This window comes from Alnus glutinosa, chromosome 1, assembly GCF_958979055.1.
Source record: "Alnus glutinosa chromosome 1, dhAlnGlut1.1, whole genome shotgun sequence".
Lineage (NCBI taxonomy): Eukaryota > Viridiplantae > Streptophyta > Magnoliopsida > Fagales > Betulaceae > Alnus > Alnus glutinosa.
In genome coordinates this window covers 34336089-34356279 of record NC_084886.1, presented here as the reverse complement: position 1 = coordinate 34356279, position 20191 = coordinate 34336089, and the positions used below count along the sequence as shown (strand labels likewise).

Below are 20191 nucleotides of genomic sequence, written 5' to 3'. Positions count from 1 at the left end.
AACAGAATAGGCAAATGACTCAGAAGATAGTCAAATTTTTCATCTCTAGCAGAATAAACACGTATATAATAAATAAACTTTTTTGCTTATTCACTATTGACATTACAAATAATTTTTTAATATTTTCTCTCTCTCCTTTTCTTTATTTCACTTTCTCTTTCTCACTCTTTCTTTTACACTTTTTTTCGCACAAAATAATATTTTAAAAAAATAGAAAATATGTTGAAGTGTGTAAAAATACGAGTAATTAAAATAAAAATTTATGTTTTTTTAATAATTATTTTGACTATTATTATTAAAGATGCTTTAAAAAAATTAATTAACACATTTTAATAGTTTGGAGATAGATTAATCATTAAAGGGCACGTTTACTCTTTTCAAAGATTTTCCAAACCTCTCTGTTATTTTCCCCGGGAGAAATATATTTAAGAAGGTGTACGACCGTACGAGTAATATTTAAGAAGCCATTAATTGAATTTTTATGATGGCGGTGAGTCAAGCAAGGAGCACCTCGGAAACAACAACAAAAAAGAAAAAAAAAAAGTAAAATGATAACGCGTGGTGTTGGTAGTGATGCCGTGGGGAAAGAGAAGGCAAAATCATTTCCAACTCAAAAAAATAAATTGAGAGTTGCCTGCCAACTGCGAAAAGTGCCAACGCACCCACACACACACACACCAACGCTCTCTCTCTTTCTCTCTCTGCAGATGATCTCCAAGGCCTCCTCTGCCATGGCTGCCTTTCCCTGCACTAGGGTCTCTCTCTCTCTCTCTCTCTCTCTCTCTCTCTCTCTCTCTTATCACTCTTTAGTTTTCTTCGATTTACTTGGGGTGGAGTTACCACATGCTTGCGGGTTTTCTTTTTTTTTTTTTTTTTTCCATTTTATTTTCTTGGTTTTGATGAACTCTGAGTTTGTGGTCTTTGTTCTGATCATTCTCGTGGGCATATTGCGATTTGACTTGGGGGTTTTCTTTTTTGTTTGGGAAGTTTCATACCCACTTGAGAAAATAATCAAATTCATGGGAACAACTTCCCCCCCCCCCCCCCCCCCCCCCCCCTTTTTCCGTTGGTTTTATATGGTTTAAGTGATCTTTTCTTTATCATAATTTCTTGAAATGCTGATGTTTGCTTTTGAATTTTAATTTTTTTGGTATAGGAGTTTCCAATCTCTTAATTTTCCAGGCAACCACTGTGACTCATTTTGTTTGTTAGGAAGTGCAATCTAGGCTAGCAGTCAATACTTTTATGGAGCATATCATTTCATGTCATGTAATACTTCTCTTCAGAAGAACGATGGAGGAAGATGATGTATTTTTGAATAAGGATGAGAGTTTTTTGTGCTGGCTTCCAGAATAAATAGAAAATGTGGAACTTCATATGAGTTTTTGCATAGTTTAGGCAAATGGGTTTTTGAAAATTGCAATAATACTCTCTCTCTCTCTCTGAGTTCTAGTTAATCCTGAGCTTGGAAGCGACTCAAGTTGGGACTTTGATACCAATTTTTGTATATTGGCAAATGGTTTCTCTCTGATACAAAATCTTTATCAAGTTCTAGTTGATTCTGCAGTTATATTCTACTCAAAGTTCTGTAACTTTGATAAGAATTTTGGCATAGTCGCAAATAAGTTTTGCATTTTTAGGATTTTCGCCCCTTCCAATCAATGCCATCGGTAGAAGTAACTCAACTTGCTGTTCATTATAGTTTGATGTCATTTAATGTGCAATGCAACATGTAATCCACAAGTCCGCACTTATCTTCAGCCTTTGTTTCAGTCAAGATAGTTATTAAATCTGGAGTTACTGAGTTTAAAATACTTTCTCGTAGGTGAGGAGTGGGCTCCGTGTATGGCCTGGCATGAGACAACTTTGCTTAAGAGGAGGCCTTTTATATGGATTCTTTCGGTTCTTGTCTACACCATTAAAAACCTTGCGTGGAGCTAGTCGATCACTTAAAGTTAATCAATTTTGCAGTGTTGTTAATCTTTCTTCAACCTTGCAAATTGAATTGGTGAGCAAATCTCTCTATTTTGTGTTTTACTTTTGATGGCTTGGTGATGCTCGTGCATTATGATCTGGTGCTTAAGTGGATACAAGTGGTATTCTTTTTCAAGTAATTATATACATTATTTTTGTGACAATTACTTTTGCCTCTCTACACATTCATCCTTTACTAGTCAAAACTCTTTGATTTGTGCCCCTACACGTGATGTTAATCTTCCTACTGAATCTTTCTAAATAAATTTGAAGGATGCATTGAACCAGAATGATTATCATACACGATGTAAAAGAAACGTATATACATATACATCTATATACATATATATATGTGTGTGTTAAAGGGAAGTGGGTGGAAATCTTGCAATTAACCGTTGGTTTGAAGCCATTCTGGTCACAATAAATGCATTGTTTCATCAAAATACTGCATTAGGTGTGACTATCAATCGTGCAAGTGTCTTTAACTTATATGAGAAAATTCTTTGGATGTCAGATATTTTTTTTTTATAGGTGAAGACAAATGAGTGGGATATAGAAACAAAAAGCTTTGTAAGATCACATGCTGTGCTATCCCCTTTCACTTCCCCTGCTGAGGTTATGGCTAGTGGACATTCCAAAATGGTAGAAAACCTTCATGAGAAGCCAGACCCATCTGACACATGGTCACATAATCATGCCTGCATGTTTAGAGAATATGTGAAGGGATCTTCTGTTGTGTTGCTTTGAAATCAATTAGTAGAAGGAGATACTAGAAATGAGGGAAAATATATGATTATTTGTTGTCTTAAGTGAACCCAAATCCATTCACCTTAATCGGTACAACGCTAAGCTTTGATTGATGTTGTCACGAGTTTCTGAACTTCAACCTTTATTTTTTCCCTTACCCTCCTTATCAATACATTACGCATTTTGAAGATTTGGCCTCTCTTGGAAAAGCGCTAAATTGAGGGGAATTATGGTTGTTGGTCTAAGTCTTGGCTTCATCATAGTGACCTTTTTTTTTTTTTAAAAAAAAAAAAAAAAAGGAAGAAAAAGGAAAAAGTATTGAATCCATCCTAGTGGGCAATAAAGTAGCTCCATTTCCTACATCCTCCTCTTTAGGCTATTAGAGGCATAGTTGCTTCTTGTGATTTGACCCCTTCTCGTAAGCATGAAAGTAATGAAATCTGCATTTGTACTAAACTATCATATCTTCATTTTGACATTTCCACATGTTGCAAAGTCCCTCCTTATCATCTTGTCACTTCGTATAAAGAGATTATGGTTAATCAGTGAGATAGGTAGGGTCTTATCCCCATTTTTTGATAGATCTAGTGGAAGAATGTAAACAAGAACATTTCTGGAGCAGTCTATACCCACATGGCATAGCCCAGCATTTAGATAGAGGCACCTGGCTTGCATAAATGGTTGAAAGAACTATTTCTTGTACTCTACCCTTTTTTTCTCTCACTCAAGCTGCTGGAAAGCCAAGTAAAATACTGAGCTAGCTAAATCAGCCTTACATAATGTATGGTGAGAGATGGCGTTTTCAGGGTAATGTCCAATTAGAAGCTAACTCTTCTTTTCTTTACTTTTCTTTTTGATAAGTTCCATGGGCCTTCTACACTTCACTTTATGGGAAGGAGGCCCAGCGGTAAAATGTTTAACTTGAAAGGACACTTGCTCGAAACGGGAAGTCAATTTGGAAGCATGGCTCTTCTAATCAGAGGATGGGAAAGCTGGTGATATACTTACACCTGTCTGAGTGATTTCAGTTAGGATCCTAATCAAAGGTTCTTTCACTTTATTGTGCTTAAGTCTGGTCCTTTAGTAAACAACACTGAAAACATACGGTATTTTGTCGTGGAGTTGAAGGAACTGGTAGTATCAATAGCGGCCTTTCTAGAAGTCTGCTGTAAAGGAACTTTGTTCTGGTTTGCAGAGAGATAATTGATTACTCCCTCCTTTAATTGGTAGCTTCACCTACACAAGTGGGGGAGTGTTTATCATTTCTGATGTGTGTGCTCTATAAAGTTAGTGTAGTTGAAATTATGTATGTTCTCTATTCTCCAAGCTCATTAGTTAACTTAAGCAGTTTCCCACAAGAAGGTAGCTCTCCACCACTGGTACCAATTCTAGATTTGTTTTCATTTTCAGGTACCATGTCTCAGGGACAACTATGCATATCTCTTACATGATGTAGATACAGGCACAATTGGTGTTGTTGATCCTTCTGAAGCTGTACCTATTATAGATGCTTTGAGAAGGAAAAATCGAAATTTGACGTACATATTGAACACTCATCATCATTTTGATCATACTGGTGGGAATGCAGAGCTAAAAGAAAGGTACGGTGCAAAGGTACGATATTGCCTTTTCTTGTGGGGTAAGTAAGTGATATTGTTATCTTCTGGTAAATTATTGACTTTCAAAAGAATATAGGCAAAACAGACTTCTTTATACAATACCTGGACCCATAATGTAGATAAATCTTTCTAATGGAAACCATAATCTGCTTATTGTAATAAAATAACCATCCTGATCAGATTTGAGATGTCCTTCAATATGGTCTTGGTTTTGTTAATTTAGCCTACTTATTTGGGACGGTTAGTTTGTTTGGGCAGTCTTTTTGGTCTTGAAAAAATGGTTTGTCGACCACCCCTCTTTTTCTATACTTTGTCAAATCTTTCCATATTCATTATGTTACGGACAATTCTGTTGATTTTTTTTTTTGTTTGAAATCTTTGATAGCATGTTCATCAAAAGTCATATTTGTGATAATTTACTAATACGATTTAATAGTTGCTGAAATGCCAACTTGGAAAACTGGCCTAGTAACCACCCTTATGACAGAATAAGAGTTTTTTTAGAATTTGTTGATCACTTCTATATTTCTTTGAGGTATTGGCTTCGTTTGTCTTGCATTAGGTTAGGATTGAATGATGAAATGAATAGTATCAGTTAAGAAGATTTCCTACAACTTGACAGAAGCCCTCTTGCCTTATTCTTGAAGGCGTTCAATTTTGTAATGCTCACAACATTCATAAAGTTTTCCACTTCTCTTTGTTACTTGTAGGTGATTGGTTCAGCAATAGACAGGGATAGGATTCCTGGCTTTGATATTGTTTTGAATGATGGAGACAAGTGGATGTTTGCAGGCCATGAGGTGCTTGTAATGGAGACCCCTGGTCATACTCGAGGTCATACTTATTTCCTGATTACATTAAGAAATCTTCTGAATGTTGCTCTTGAGGAGCATGCTATTTCAAATCGAATTTCTGAAAGGAACTTATTTTGTTGGTATTACTGGTCTGTAATTTCTGCATTGTTTCTATGCTCTAATATTCTTTTCAAATATTAGAAGTTCGTAAAAAACTTCTAATAAAAAGCTCATCATTTTCATTACTGTTTAGGACCATTATCTCTATTTCTTTTTCAATGTTAATTATAACCACTTTAGTTTAACAAATTAATGTTTTTAAGCTCTGTCATCCTGCCCTGGAGTTTCATTTTCCACTTGTCTTTTTGTTCTTTTCCTCCTTTAAGAATATGTTTTAGACTAACATTAAGATTTTCACTCTTGATCTTTCTTTTATTTTCACTCTTTTTTTTTTTCGATAAGAAATTTTTATTAAAAAAGCGTAAAGACACTCCTCAGTATACAGGAAGTATACATAAAAACAACCAAAGCCAACCCACAAAAATAAAACAACAAAACCCACCAGGATTAAAATCCCAAAACCCGAAAGGAACACCCAATAACATCCCAAAAAAAAAACACACCCAAATAAGCCCTCAGAGAACTAAACCAAACACCCGAAGCCTAACACCTCAAAACCCCCAAAGGCACACATCCCTATGTCATGTGGGCCTTGCACAAGGGAAAATATCCAAAAAGAGATCTCATGATAGGCGTTTGCACGTCAACCGGGAGTTCGCTCTTTCCTTTCCGTCGACTAGCCTCTTGTTTGTTCTTCGGGGCTAGAACTTTGTTCTGTCCGATTTTTTGGGTCGCCTTTTTTTGTAGGGGCGTAAGCCGGTTACCATTTTGGTTGGGTGGGTTTTTTCTTCCGGCGACAATGTGAAGCCTTGACGTGGCCGTTTGTGTTTTGGGTGTGTCGTGAGATGGACAAGTGATTTATAGTAGAAGCCAAGACTTTTGTCTTTTCGGTTTTGGATGGAGCATCGGTGTTGAGGGTGGAGAAAAGAAAAAACTTCTCCGACGAGGTCATCTTGAGCTTCCAATGTTCCGAGTGGCTTGTGTCGATGATGGAAGGGCTTTTGGGTTCCCTGGAAGAGCAAGATTTTGTCAAGTCATTCAGGGAAGGGCTGAAAGTCTTGATTGCTCGGATAGGTGGCAACAAAGCTGGCCGTTTCTTAGAGGCAACAATTTTCGAGATGGGTGGCCGAAAAAGGGTTCATTCTGATCCTTGAGGGTAGTGAAGGATGGGGATGGGGATGGCACAAGTTCTCCGGCGAACTAAGAAAGGTGGCAGATTACCTCTCAGCCATGGTGGGTTGCAGGCTCGGGTCATCGTCAGCGTTGGAACAGAAGGTTAGGAAGGTAGAAGGGACAAGTTTGGGTTTGGCTATGAAGAGGACGAGGCTCTCTTTTGCATAGGTGTTGAGGTCGAACTCGATCACTGCCGAGAAGAAGGTGTCCAGTGTAGGGGATCTTCCTTCCAGATTGAGGGATTCGCCTGCGGAGCCGTGTGATTTTCTTTTGGTGGAGAGGTTTGCAGAGGAAGACCAGAGAACGGCAATAGATTGCTATTCCTTGGAATCTCCCTTGCTAGATCCTCTAGACAAAAACCAGAGTCACCAACCGCTGGGCAAGAAGTCTCTCCCAAGTTCGAATTTGAATTTCAAATACTCGAACTTGCGTACGTGGAAACAACTAGTAATCAGTTTCAAATTGGCCATGGGCCGAGATGCTGGGAAGTTTTTGAGCCGGTTTTTCGGGTTTGGCCTGGGTTGGAAACACACAGGTATTGGCTTGGGCTGGTTTCTGCCGAGGCCCAGAGCCTCCCATTCGGAGTCAGTTTTTGGGAAGATGTTGGGTCTGCATTTTATTGGGGGTGGGCTGACAAGGCGTTTGAGGATTGGCCCATGCTTGGATCGGAAATGCATAGGTTGTCGTTTGGGCCGATTTTTGCCGAACTCCAAAACCGCCCGTTCGACGAGAATCATTTCGGAGATGTCGCCGGAATCAGCTTCTAGGGAGTTGTTGGGGTTGCATTTTACTGGGGGTGGGTCAACAAGGCGTTCGAGGACTGACCCAGTGGGAGTGGGTCCGATGTCATTGGTCCCTTTGGGGTGTTCTCTTCGGTAGATGCCCTCGTCGTCGACAGCTATTGGGATGGCTCCTTTTCTGTCTTCTTCCGGGGGTGGGTCTAGTGGATTGCAGGTGATTATTGGGATGGTTTACCCTTGGATTGGGCTTTGGATGGTTCTTTTGAGGATGAGGCCTTGGCTATCCGGGACGCCATGGAGGAAGATTTTTTGCGAGAGAAGATGATAGCACGCCAGAAGTCAAAAGGCAAGAGGGAGCTGCTGAATTTGCAAAGCTCCATAAATTATGGCGGCACTTTAGTTTCCTCTAGGCGTAGTAAAGGAAAGGCCCACATGTTGTAGGGTTGTGTGCTTTGGTGGGTTGTGGGTTATCTCTTGGGTCTTTGGGTTTTTTCTCGTGTCTGGTTGGGCTCTTTTGTGGGTTGTTTTGGGTGTTCTTTCTTGGGTTCTGGGGTTCTTTTTTTGTTTTCTGTTAGTTGTTGCGGGTTAGCTTTTGGTGTTTCTTTTGTATACTTCCTGTGTACCAAGGGGCGCCTTTACACTTTTTTAATAAATATTTTCTTACCTATCAAAAAAAAAAAATGTGGGCCTTGCCTTTCTCACGCCTAGATGGAGCATGCATCTCACCATAATTAATAGAGCTTTTCAAATTCAAAAGCTCTCTCTTACCTTTGGTTTTTTGACGCGCAATCGTCTTATCCCATTCTTCTTCTGGAGCGTCCAGGATTGCCAATGACTCCTCTCCCTAATCTATTGCCCAATCCAAGGGCATTCCCTCCAAAAATTTGGCATCCTTTTCCCAAACAACTAACTCCCTGGAAGGATCAAAACCGATTGGCCAATGATGAGAAAGAGAAAAGCTATTGTCCTTTTTCAGATGAAGGAAAGGAGCTACATCTTGGGGGGGAGGGAAGCCTAACCACCCCGTCCTTGGCCTCCCGAAGCGTAACAGAAGGGGCTAGCGCAGTTGGATGCGGGTTGAGAAACCCGTCCGAAGGAAGTCCTTCGCATGAACCACATAATTCTTCAAAGGGGGCGCAACAACTGATTCTTTCTTAGAAAAAGAAGCAGGTGACTTCGAAGCTGCCAAGGAGTCGGCTAGCAACACCTCATTCCAACGCACTGAGTGGCCTCCCCTGAGAACTCTAGCTTTCCGGTAATAACACTGATAAGGCTTGGAATTCTGCAACATGGGGAGAGAAGAGCGAATCTTCTCACCCAAAACAATCGGGGAAGGAGAAGGGAAGAAAGGATGAGCCAACTCCGCACCAACACCAACAAAACTACTTGATGTTGGAGTAGAAGAACCGAAGAAACCAGAACCCGTTGAGGAGCTTATCGTAGCCGGAGAAACTTCTGGAACCAGCAAGGGGGGAAAAAAGAAATGCTTGACAGGTTCAACCGCTTGGTTGAGAAGCAGCAAACACAACCCACCTCCAGAAGTTGACATGCCCTGAGCCACCCCGCAGTTTGCTGCCAACAGCTTCTCCGGCTGAAGAATTCTCCCATCGGCGGCCGTTAGACCCGTGCCCTCACTCTTGAGGGGCAACGCCTTGAGGTCCCTATCTCTACCCCTAAGATGGAGAACTTTATAACCTTGAGTGCGATATCAATTATGATGCTAGGAGTCTTGGTTCTACTCGGGACAAAAGCAAGAGGGCATTGCTGTGATGTAATATTGTTGAGGGTTTTTGGGCTGGTTTTTGCTGGGTTTTATTGGGTTTTCTGTTGTGGTTGGGTCTTTGCGAGTTTTTTTCTTGTTTCTTTGCCCTTTTTGTTTTATTGTCATTTTGCATACTTCCTGTATGCTTAGGGGCGCTTACACTTTTTTATAAAATTTCTCTGATTACCTATCAAAGAAAAATATTTCATTATTCACTTTTACTCTTTTTTTTTTTTTTGTTTTTTTCTTCTCCTTTTTTTTTTTTTTTTTGTTTTTCTTTCTTTCTTTATTTCTTCTTCTTCTTCTTTTTTTTTTTGTGCAGTGGTAGCATGTGTGTAGTTATTAACTCATGTATCAATGGAAAGAGATGAAACCATCCATCTAATATTTTGAAGTCTTGACATGCTTGTAATTCAACTTTCATGAAATGCATTTGAAGATGCTAGACCCTAGGACATTGCATACTTAAAAAAATTGCATAATTCACAGGCTATTCACATAACCCTTTTTCTTTTTTTATATTATTTATTTCCATTTTTGGGCCAGAGTCTCTCATATCTAGAATTAAAGGACTGACGTTGGTTGGAATAAGGATTTCTTCTTCAAGACTCTTTACTATGGACAACTGCCTTTGACTTAAATATTTCTACCTTTCATGTTTTTCTTCAGCTTTTTTCTTCTTCTAGCTAGTATTTGTACTTAGATTGTGCCTTTTGTGCTTTTCAATAAATTAATTTACTTATCAAAAAAATAAATTGAATTTACTTATGTAAGAAAAAAAAAGTTCTTGCTCGAAACCTGCAGTAACCTGTATAATCTACATTCTTGTTTTGATTTAACCACTAGGTTAAACCTTCAATTAATTTCAATCCCCCTATAAATTTTGGACTGGTTCATCCTGTCTTCACAGAATCACAAGGATTCTTGATGCTAGTTATGTCATTTATTTCATTGCGATGTGGCTTCCGCTTTATGGAGTGCTCTCTTTACTCGCTTTGGTTTGTCTTGGGTTATACCTAGTAGTGTTATCGATCTATTTGCTTGTTGGTGGGCATCTGGAAGGCCGAGAAGTGCTGTGATTTGGAAAATGTTGCCGATTTGCCTTTTTTGGTGTTTATGGAAGGAAAAGAAATAATAGGTGTTTCAAGGATTTGGAGATATATATATATATATAAGTAAGAGGAATATCAATAAAATGAAACACAAAGCATCTGATTGGTGGATGACCTGAACAATTAGAAAATTGCATGTATATAGTATTTTAGACTTTGTGTAATATATAGGTTTATGAGGAACCTACTTGTTAAAAAGGAAAAAAAAAGTTTTATGGGGAACCTATAATTTGAGTGCTTTTTTTTTCAAAATAGATTCATGAATTGCCAAATTTCACCATATTCTGATCTTATTGCAGATGATTCTATTTTTTATTTCATAAAAAAATGATTCTATTTTTTCTTCTTTGATACATAAATATTTTATAATTTTTTTTGTACTCTTCTATTGCATGCAGGCCACATTAGCTTCTATTTTCCTGGATCTGGGGCAGTTTTTACTGGAGACACTTTGTTCAGCTTATCGTGTGGCAAGCTTTTTGAAGGAACCCCTGAACAGGTTAACTTGACTTGCATTCTTCTTATGCTCTGCTGAGAGATGTGATATCTGCAGACTACGCACTTTGACCATTGCACGTCTCTCTGTGGATATATTGAGTTGATCTTATATGTCATTTGTTTTTCTTTTGTCGCTTTGTTTATCAATCTGTTGTACTCTCTCTCCCTAGCAGCGGGCGCATGTATGCGTGTCCCGCCATCAATCGTTATTGGTGTGTTGGTTCTCTAGTATCAATGGACTTTGGGTGGCTTCATGGTTATCTTGGAAGATGTTCTCGATGTTGCTTGAGGAGCTTGTTGCAAGATTTACGTCTTGTGGAGTCTGTTAGTGGTTTGAAGGCCTATGGGCATTTTTTTTAGTAAAATTTTTGAAATCCTTCAAAATTATTCTTTAGGGGGTAATTCTTTCAGGCTACGTATAGTGGAACAAGGGAAAGGGTATCTTCAGTCGATTTTACAGGGAAGAGATGGAGCTTTTTGGTTGCCCTCAACCGTCGACGTGGTGACTAGACTGGAAAATTGTGCGAGTTTCATGCAGAAACTCGAGGATGATGCTTAGATAGTATTCTTGGGTCAATGTTGTTGTAATACTCACGGGAGATATATGGCCATTGAAGAGTTTAACGGTGGCGGATTGGAGGGTTTTATTCCTATCCCGGAGGGAAAGAAAAAATGGGGTTGGTATGGGTCTGTGAAGGTGCTACAGTTTCTTTTGTTTTCATTCATACCCTGGACAGTCGTTACCAGTTCCGATACTTTGGCAGCACCCAGAAATGCACCTTTGCTCAATTGGTAGCAGGTCACAAAGCTCAAACTTCCTCTATCGATAAGGTGCTAGAGGAACATCTGTCGTGTCTCACAACAGGGTCTGGTCCCGGAGGCATGCCAAGAGCGGCTGTGCATCTGCCATGCCTTCCAACACCCGAATAAGGACAAAACATGATTCAAGAGGGACAACAAGATGGGTGTTTTGTATTTCCCCTCATGGAAGACACTTCTAGGCAATTAGGTGTCGGCAATGTACCTCTTCTGAGGGTCTGCGTGGACGGGCCAGGTAAACGTCATGTTTTTTGGGACAAATCTAATTGCTTTCCTGCATGGGTACCATGAGTTAGTAAGACCCATAAGGCCCTAGTGCAGATTGGGCCTAGGGAAATGTTCCTAGTAGCTTAGAAGGGGTTTTGAGCCCAGTGGAACTCATTGGCCTTGTTGATTTTAGGCCAGCCTGCTCCAACGAGTTAGTAGTAGCTTCGAGCCAATCCTCATGCTTTCACATCTTATCCCAGGCCACGTGCATCCAATGGGCTTATCTCCTAAAGATGTCTTTAGAATGGGCTTTATATTTGAGCTATTAGAAGGCCCATTTAATTTTGGGCAGCAACTGGCAGTTAACAGGATTTGGCTCGAATTGAGGCTGTCCTCTTGTTATCGGGCAGGGCTTTCTCAGATCGTTAAAGGGTTGACGATGCTCTCCATTATGTCGCAAATCTTGTCAAGAAACAGTGGACTGGTGGAATGCCTTTTTTGATGTAGCGGAAGACTAAGGTAACTAATCAAAGAGCAACGTCTTTAATTCAACAAGGAGAAGCATCTTTATCTTCTACCTAAAAAGATAAAACAAGCTCGTAGACTAAAAGAAAGATAAAACTCCGCAGAGTATTTGAGAGAGAATTTTCTGATTTGATAATAATTCAATGGCTTGAGTTTTACATAATAAGCAAGCCTATTTATAGAAGATAAATACTTGTAGAGAAAGTAAACATAATCCTAGTAGTAATAGTAAACCTATTCCTAGTAGCCAATAGTAAACCTAATTCTAAAAAGGAAAAGATTATAAAATAAATAAATAAAACTATATGCTTTTTTAGTGGGGACCACATATCCTGCATCGTTTTTGCAGATGATACACTTATTATGTGTGATGTAGAGCGTGATCAAATATATAAATTGGGTCACATTCTCTCGTGTTTTGAGTCAATTTCGGGCTTGAAGGTTAATCTTCGAATATAGGTTTTAGTCGCAATGGGGGAGGTTCCACATAAGGAAGAGTTGATTGATATTCTCATTTGCAGCATCTCTTCTCTGACCTTGATTTATTTGGTCCTTCCATTGGGTGCTTCTTTTAAGTCAAAAGCCATATGAGATGGGGTAGTTGAGAAAATGAACAGAAGATTGGCTAGCTGGAAGATGATTTACTTGTCTCAGGGTGGTCGCCTTACCCTAATCAACCGCACGTTATCCAGCTTACCTACTTACCTCTTGTCCCTTTTTCCTCTACCAACCAATGTAGCTAGGAAGTTGGAGCACCTTCAAAGGGACTTTCTTTGGGATGGACTAGCGGTGTGCCCAAGCTTCATCTGGTGAACTGGAAGACTATCTACTCCTCAATTCCTAGGGGAGGATTGGGAGTTAAAACCCTCATGCTATTCAATAAAGCTTTATTTGAAAAATGGCTTTGGAGATTCGTGAAATAGGAGGCTTCTTTATGGAGACATGTGATTGTTGAGAAGTACAGGGTCTAGAGTGGGGGTTGGTGTTCAGAGGAAGCCCGAGGGCCCTATGGGTTTGCCTTTGGAAGAATATTAGGAATGGTTGGTGGATCTTTTCTTATTTTGTTTCCTTTAAGGTTGGGAACGAGTCTCGCATTCGATTTTGGCATGATGTTTGGTGCGGTGAAGAAGATCTCAAATTGCCGTTCCCTGAACTGAATGCAATAGCTCGTGACAAAGAGGCCTTGGTGTCGGATTACTTGGAATCCTCCTTAACCTTTATTCATTGGAATCCGAGTTGCATCACAGCAGTTTAGGATTGGGAGTTGGAATGTCTTGAATCATTCCTCACTCAGTTATACTTAGCTACCCATTCGGGGAAAATTGATAGATTGTTATGGACCACAACAAACAACCATGACTTTGAAGTGAAATGCCATTATAACACTTTACAGACTAGAGAGTCGTGCTTGTTCCCTTGGAAAAGTGTTTGGAAGGTTAAGGCGCTGCCTGCATTGCATTGTTTACATGGATGGTAGCTTGGGGTAGAATCCTAATAGTTGATAATCTTAGAGACGGGGTTTCACTCCTTTAAATTGGTGTTGCTTTTGTAAAAAGAATGAGGAGACCGTCAGTCACCTTCTCATCCATTGCGAGTCCACTAGCTGTCTATGACACTTGGTTCTCAACTTATTTGAAGTTTCTTGAGTGATGCCTAGCAACATCCAAGAACTACTTACATTGTTGTAGGATTCGAGGGCAGGGACATTCCAAGGAGGGTATCTTATTCCCACATTCTTAATGTAGAGCATTTGAAGAGAAAGGTATCAACGCCTCTTTGAGGGTTGCAAGTCAAGTGCTTTATTAACCTATGTTGAGTTTTTTGAGTTTTTTGTTGGATTGGGTTGTAACCTATGTTCCTAATTTTTCCTTTTCGAATATTTTAGATCTTACTTTTTAGATTCCAAACGTCTTTAGGGTGGTGGTTTTTCTTGTATACTTTTCATGTACGAGGACTTTGCCTTTTCTTTTCAATAAATTATTATTCATAAAAAAAAGAAAAAAAAGAAAAAACTAATTTGTCAATGGATTGACTAAGGAATTCGTTCTTTTTGAATTACAATCATGTTGTTTACATCTTGCCATTTAATTTTGCTTAGAATATTGATGTTTTAAATATTTAAATGTGAAACACATTGCTGTTATTGTGCAAAACATTATTTCATTTCTTTCGTTTCAGATATGGAAAGGTCTAAGTGGGAAATGCATTTGACGTGGTGTGTGAGCTTCACAAATATATTTGAAGTGAATTTTTCAAAATGTCACCAGAAAGAATGCTGTTTACAATTTCTGGTTTCTGATTTTGTCCAGGAAATTACTACTTTTGAGGGCTCTGAAGTTTATCTTACTAATAAGTCATTATCCCCCGCTCTCTTTTTCCTCCCTCCTGCTAGTGGTGGCGCGTGTAGGCGCGTCCCACTAGAGTTTGGTTCTGGTTCTTTTTTGCTGGGTGTGTCAAATTGGTTTTCTCTGGTTCCTCCCTTTCCGAACTCGCTTGGTGCTGGTTTTTGGTTGGTGGTGTTGAGGGGCTGTTCGTGGGAGTTTCGTGCTGAGGTGTATGCCGGTGGGCTTTGCGTCTGGGTGGTCTTCCTCGCCGGTCATTATGCTTTCTTTCTCTGGATTGGTCTTATAAGTTCGGGTATTTCTGCAATGGAAAGGAACTTTTTGGTGGAGTCGAAGTCCTTTTCTCTCTCGATTTTGGAGGGGGCTTCGTTGGTGCGGGTGGAGGAGAAGAGAAAAAGCTTCTTCGGGGCGATCGTCCTGAGCACTCAGTGTTCAGATTGGCTTGTGACGACGTTGGAGACTCTCTTGGGTTTCTCTGGTGATCATGACTTCGTCAAATCCTTCAGGGAAGGGTCTAAACTTCTGATTGCCCGTAGAGGTGAAAATAAAGCTGGCCGTTTCTTAAGAGGCGGCAGCCTATGGGTTGGGTGGTCGGAGAGGGCTCATTCTGATCCCTGAGGGGCGCGGTGGATGGGGTTGGCGTAAGTTTTCCGGTGAGTTGAAAACTGTTTCTGTTTCTCTCTCTGTGGGTTGCAGGCTTGGTTTGTCTGCGTTGGACAAGAAGGATGGGAAAGTAGAAGGGGCAAAGTTGAGCACAGGTCTGGATTCTCTTGGAGCCACAGAAGGGTCTCCGTTTTCTGGTGGTTTTCCGACGGGTGTTAAGCTAGGAAAGGGAACTGGCCCTCCGTCGTTCGCGGAGGTGGTGCACTCGGGAGCAATCGACTCTGCCTTGGGTTGTCGGTCTCCGAGTCATAAGTCGGGTTCATGGGATGCGGCAAAGGTTGTTGATGCTAGGTTAGTGGCGGGATGGTGTGATTTGAAGAAGCAGCCGCCAGTGGATTGCTCTGCCATGGAGAAGCAAGCGCCTGATCCCCTGGGTAAGGACCTTCGTGTTGATGAGCGTCTTAGTTCCAGAGTTTGCGTCAGTTGTTCGGCTTGCGTGTCTGGGGTAGCCGTTGTTGAGGGTGACACTTCACTGCAAAAGCGTGTCTGGAGTGTTCGGGCAGATTCTAGAGATCCTTGGGCGCCTATCCGGTGCTTTGATTTGGTCTTGTGGGTCTTCGAAGAGAATGGGCTTTAAGTCCTCTGTTGGGCTTAAACGCAGGTTGGGTTTGGTGGCGGGCCGGATGCTTAAGAGGTGTAAGGCAGCTATTAAAGGGTCTCGGTTTCGGGATGGGACTAAGGTGCTTAAGCCCTTTGCCAAGAGGGCTGCTGTATCGGCTCCTGAGTCGGTTTTGGTCAGCTCCGAATTTGGGTTGTCCGGCACCGGAAGCGGTAGGCGTTTCGACTACTACTTTTCCGGCGTTTGTTGAGCATTCCTCTTCCATTCCTTCGGTGGTTTCTGCCCTGGAGGTTGTCTCGAAGAAGTCTTCGTTCTCTTCTGAGGATTCTATGACTTTGGGGTCTGCGTCTAAAGGATCAGCGTCGCCGGTGGCTGTGTTTTCTTTTCCCCCTGTAGCTTCTTCCAGGTTGGAGGGGATCTCTATGGTAGTTTTAGGTTTCTCTTCAGCGCCCCTAGTAGCTCCTACCAGATCTGATGGGACACCTCCGATTCCTTCTTTTTCAGGGGCGGCTGAGCTGGGGAAGAGGTTGCGTTTATCTTCTCCTCCTGTGCTGTCGGATTCTAAGCCGTTTCGGAAGGCTAGGGAAGTCAGAAAAATGCATTTGGACGGTTTATTCGTTGCCGATGCTTTGGAAGCTTTAAGGCCAGGTGCTATAGTGCCTGGGTCTATTTCTCGGGTTCCTCCTGCTAGAGAGCTAGTCGAGACAGTGGCTCTTGCGCTTCCAGTGCAGGATTCTGCCGTTCTGGCAGTGTCCGTGAAGGATAAGGGTAGTTCTCCAGCGCAGATGAGGGGTTTTCTTCGGCGGGGGTTTCTCAATCTGAGCCTTGCGTCGATTCCGATTGTTAAAGAAAGTGCGGCGGCTTCGAGTTCTTCTATCGCCATTAAGGGAGAGGATAGTTTGACCCAATCTCAAAAGTGGCCAGTGGGTTTTGGTCCGTCAAGGGAGGTGGTTGCTCAGGAGCAGGGCGATGAGTTATGGGATGGGGAGGATGACGATTTCCCCCTCCCTTTGGGTGTCTTTCCTACCGATTGGGCTGTAGATTGGGAGTTGGAAAGTGATGAGGGTTTGGACCCGTCCTTGGCGATTTTGGATGCCATTGAAGAGAACTTCCATCGGGGAGTTAAGGCCGCGCGCCCAAAGTCCAAGGGTAGGAGGGAAGTTTTGAATTTGGCAAGTTCCATCAACTACGGGGATTCTTGTGCTTCCTCCCGACGCAGGAAAGGCAAGGCGCACATGGTGTAGGGCTGGGTGTGCTGATCGGGTTTTCTTGTGGGTTTTGTTGGGTTGGGGTGCTTGTGGGGCTGGTTTGGGTGTTTGTTGGGAAATTCTTTTGGTTTTAGGGTTGTTCCTTGTGGGTTTGTTTGGTTTTTCTTTTTGTGGGTTGGCTTTGGTTGTTTCTGTATATACTCCCGGCGTACTTAGGGGCGCCTTACGCTTTTTATAAAATTTTCTTACTTATCAAAAAAAAAAAAAGTCATTATCCTTGAAAGTTGTGTGTTCATGGTGAAATAGAAGTTTAGCAAATTAGGATGTCAAAAAATGCTTGTAAATAAGATAAATATATCAGCGTGTATGCTAGATATTGAAATGCTTTAGTTGAGCAATGGTTATTGCTAAGAAAAGTGTTCTCCATAGGGACAGTGTAGACCAAAGTTTCATTGAAATGGAAAATATTTTCATGCTTTTTTCATGATTTATGTAGTATAACAGTTCATTGTCCATGTTACAGATGTTATCTTCCCTTAAAAAGATCATGTCTTTGCCAGAAGATACAAATATATATTGCGGTCATGAATATACATTGGTTAGTTATCTTTCTATCTGCCTTTGTTCTCTATTTATTTTTCTGAAGCTCAAAAGGTATAAAGGCCCTAATTATGAGATATGCATTTTGACAGAGTAATTCAGAGTTTGCTTTGTCCATAGAACCCCATAATGAGGCTCTCAAGTCCTATGCAGCCAATGTAGCCCATCTTCGCAGCAAGGGCTTGCCAACGGTAATTCCTAGGACTTTCTTTTCTCATAACTAACATCTTAAGGTCACGTTTGGTAGAAAGGAATGGGTGCAGGAATGGAAAAACCATTATTGTCGTATGGTTTGTCTATTATTCTTGAGAATGATCATTTTACAGGAATGACTACTCTTCATTTTGAGGAATAGTCATTCCTCCCAAAGAGGAGAAGAGTAGCTATTTCTGGGGAAGAATAGCCCTAATTTTTTTATTTTTTATGCCAACAAAACCTTTTGGGTTTTTTATTTTATTTATTTATTTATTTGGCAAAAGAAAAAGAAAAATTGTCTTTATGGGTGGCCGACCACCCCCTCAGCCACCCTAACAAAAAGCACAAGGAGTGGTGCAACCACCCCCCCTATACTTTAGTTGAGGTGGCCGGCCACCCCATGGGGGCATTTTATTCTTCCTAAAAGTAAAAAATGATGACTTTTTTCTTCTTCTTTTTTTTTTTTTTTTTTTTTTTTTTTTTTTTTTTTGTGAAAAATTGGAAAATTCTTGTGTTGTCACCAAACCAACTACTTGTAGTCCTAGTAATATGCATTAGTATTCCTAAAGAATGATCATTGCCGTGTACCAAACGTAGCCCAAGTCTCTTTCGGTATCTGAATTTGAAGTTTTTGTTTCCCTTTTTATGGAGTCTGCACTCTGATGTGAAAACTTTAGACAACTCATGGAGAGACCACATGATGTGAATATGTGTTTTGTGTGTTAATTTTGATTTTTGTCCAGCAATAGGTGTTTCCCCCTCCCCGCCACTCCTTTGTAATTCCCTTTTGATTCTTGTCTCAGATTCCAACTACAATAAAGACGGAGAAGTCTTGTAATCCTTTCCTTCGCACTTCAAGTACGGAAATCCGACGGTCCTTAAAAATTTCAGAGACAGCCGACGACGCAGAAGCTTTGGGTGTCATCCGCCAAGCAAAGGATAAGTTTTAAGATGTTCTTGAGGCCTGCTTCTGATTGTGTATAGGACCCAGTAAGCCATCCATTTGTGCAATGAACTCCACAGATCTATTTGTTAATATATATATATATTTTTTTTCAGTTAGAAATTTCTCGAGCTACACTAATATATGTGTTGCGTAAAAGAACTATGTTGGTATTGAAATACCTGCTGTATTCCCGAAAGAAAATGCAGCATGTAATGATCAAAATTCATTTGTTCCATTCCAATATCTAATGAAAATCGGTTCACGTGATTAGTCTTATTATACCAATTTTAATCAATTTAAATGTTACATAGGTGTACTCAAATATTTGCCTTTTAATTTCATTTACTTTAAAAAAGAAAAAAGAAAAAAATAAAGTCTCTGATTTTTGCTCCTATTATAAATATAAGTTATTATGAAGCTTTTCACTGAAGAACGCCAAGAACAAAGAAGAGCAATTATATCGTTTACTTTTCATTCAACTTTTAACTGAGTACTTGCCCATTTCTAAATTTACTTTATCATGTCATATACATATTTATGTTCAAAATATTAAAAAAAATTAGAAAAAGGAAAAGAGAGGTTAGGGATGGAGATGGAGATGGGCCAACACTATGCCCCTGCAAAGGGAGGGTAATGGAGGATGGAACTTCACCTTTGAAACTACTTTGTATTATTTTTGTTATTCTTTAATGAGTAATGCTATTTATTAAATTGCTATATGATTGTTATACAATTGAAATAACGTGGTAGTGAAAATCAGCTCTAAATTATTATTATTATTATTTTAACAAGTGTCGATCTAATAATTAATTTTCAATTAAGTTATATGATAATTATTTAACAGTATAATAAATAATTATTTAAAAAATATATATATATTTTTTTTAGCATTTTAGCAATGCACTACTGGAAAAGTAAATTGCAATCCATCAAGTTTGCGGGTTTGAAATGAATGTGGGCCATACGTTGTGTGGTCGTTGATAAATAATAATAATAATAAAAAAAAAAGAAAAAGAAAAAAGAAGAGAGTACTCACTACTCCGTGGACCGAATCTTCTCTTGTCTTCTTTTACTCAGAACAGGAGTAGCTCTGAAGTTGGAATATACTCTACGGAATGGGTAGTGGGAGTTTGGTTGTGCAAGTTACTACTCCTTTTCTTATAAAAATATTGTTGGACTCTAAAGTTGATGGGATGGGTTAACCAAACACTACTTCCATTTTTCTATGTAAATTGACATGCCTTTTTCCTTTCCAAGGAACTGACATCACCATTCACCATACACCTACTTCTCAATTTCATATATTATTCTTCGTCTTCTTCTTCTTCACTTCTTCTTGTTGTTGTCAATGTCAATGTCATGTCATGTCATGTATGTCCCCTAATCTTCTCTACTAAAATGTTGATCCCCATCGTACTAATTGAAGCTATGTTTAATAACCTCATTCCCCTCTACTTTTTTATTGGAGAATTTTTTTTTTTTTTTTTTTAATTTTTTTTTTTTTTTTTAGTAAAAATAAAAATTTATTGATATAATATAAAGTAGGAAAAATTTATATGAAAAAGTAAAAAAAATTTGTACTGTAGTA

General features: G+C 39.8%; 1 protein-coding gene across 1 annotated transcript; it reads left to right on the top strand.

Annotated features, from left to right (window-relative positions):
• Positions 1-593: 593 nt before the first annotated feature.
• On the top strand, positions 594-18879 carry LOC133879032 (hydroxyacylglutathione hydrolase 2, mitochondrial-like). The gene is made up of 8 exons (XM_062317584.1): positions 594-755; positions 1826-2008; positions 4132-4335; positions 5051-5174; positions 10440-10540; positions 17386-17460; positions 17555-17653; positions 18461-18879. The coding sequence occupies exons 1-8, from the start codon at positions 708-710 to the stop codon at positions 18605-18607; spliced, it is 981 nt and encodes a 326-aa protein (XP_062173568.1). The 5' UTR covers positions 594-707; the 3' UTR covers positions 18608-18879.
• The last annotated feature ends 1312 nt before the right edge of the window (positions 18880-20191 follow it).

Bases quoted from the DNA above. Each gene is read 5' to 3' on its own strand.
- LOC133879032 (XM_062317584.1), top strand. From the start codon at position 708: ATGATCTCCAAGGCCTCCTCTGCCATGGCTGCCTTTCCCTGCACTAGG. The intron at 10,541-17,385 runs GTTAACTTGACT...TCCATGTTACAG, and splicing joins TTGAAGGAACCCCTGAACAG to ATGTTATCTTCCCTTAAAAA. The intron at 17,461-17,554 runs GTTAGTTATCTT...GCATTTTGACAG, and splicing joins GCGGTCATGAATATACATTG to AGTAATTCAGAGTTTGCTTT.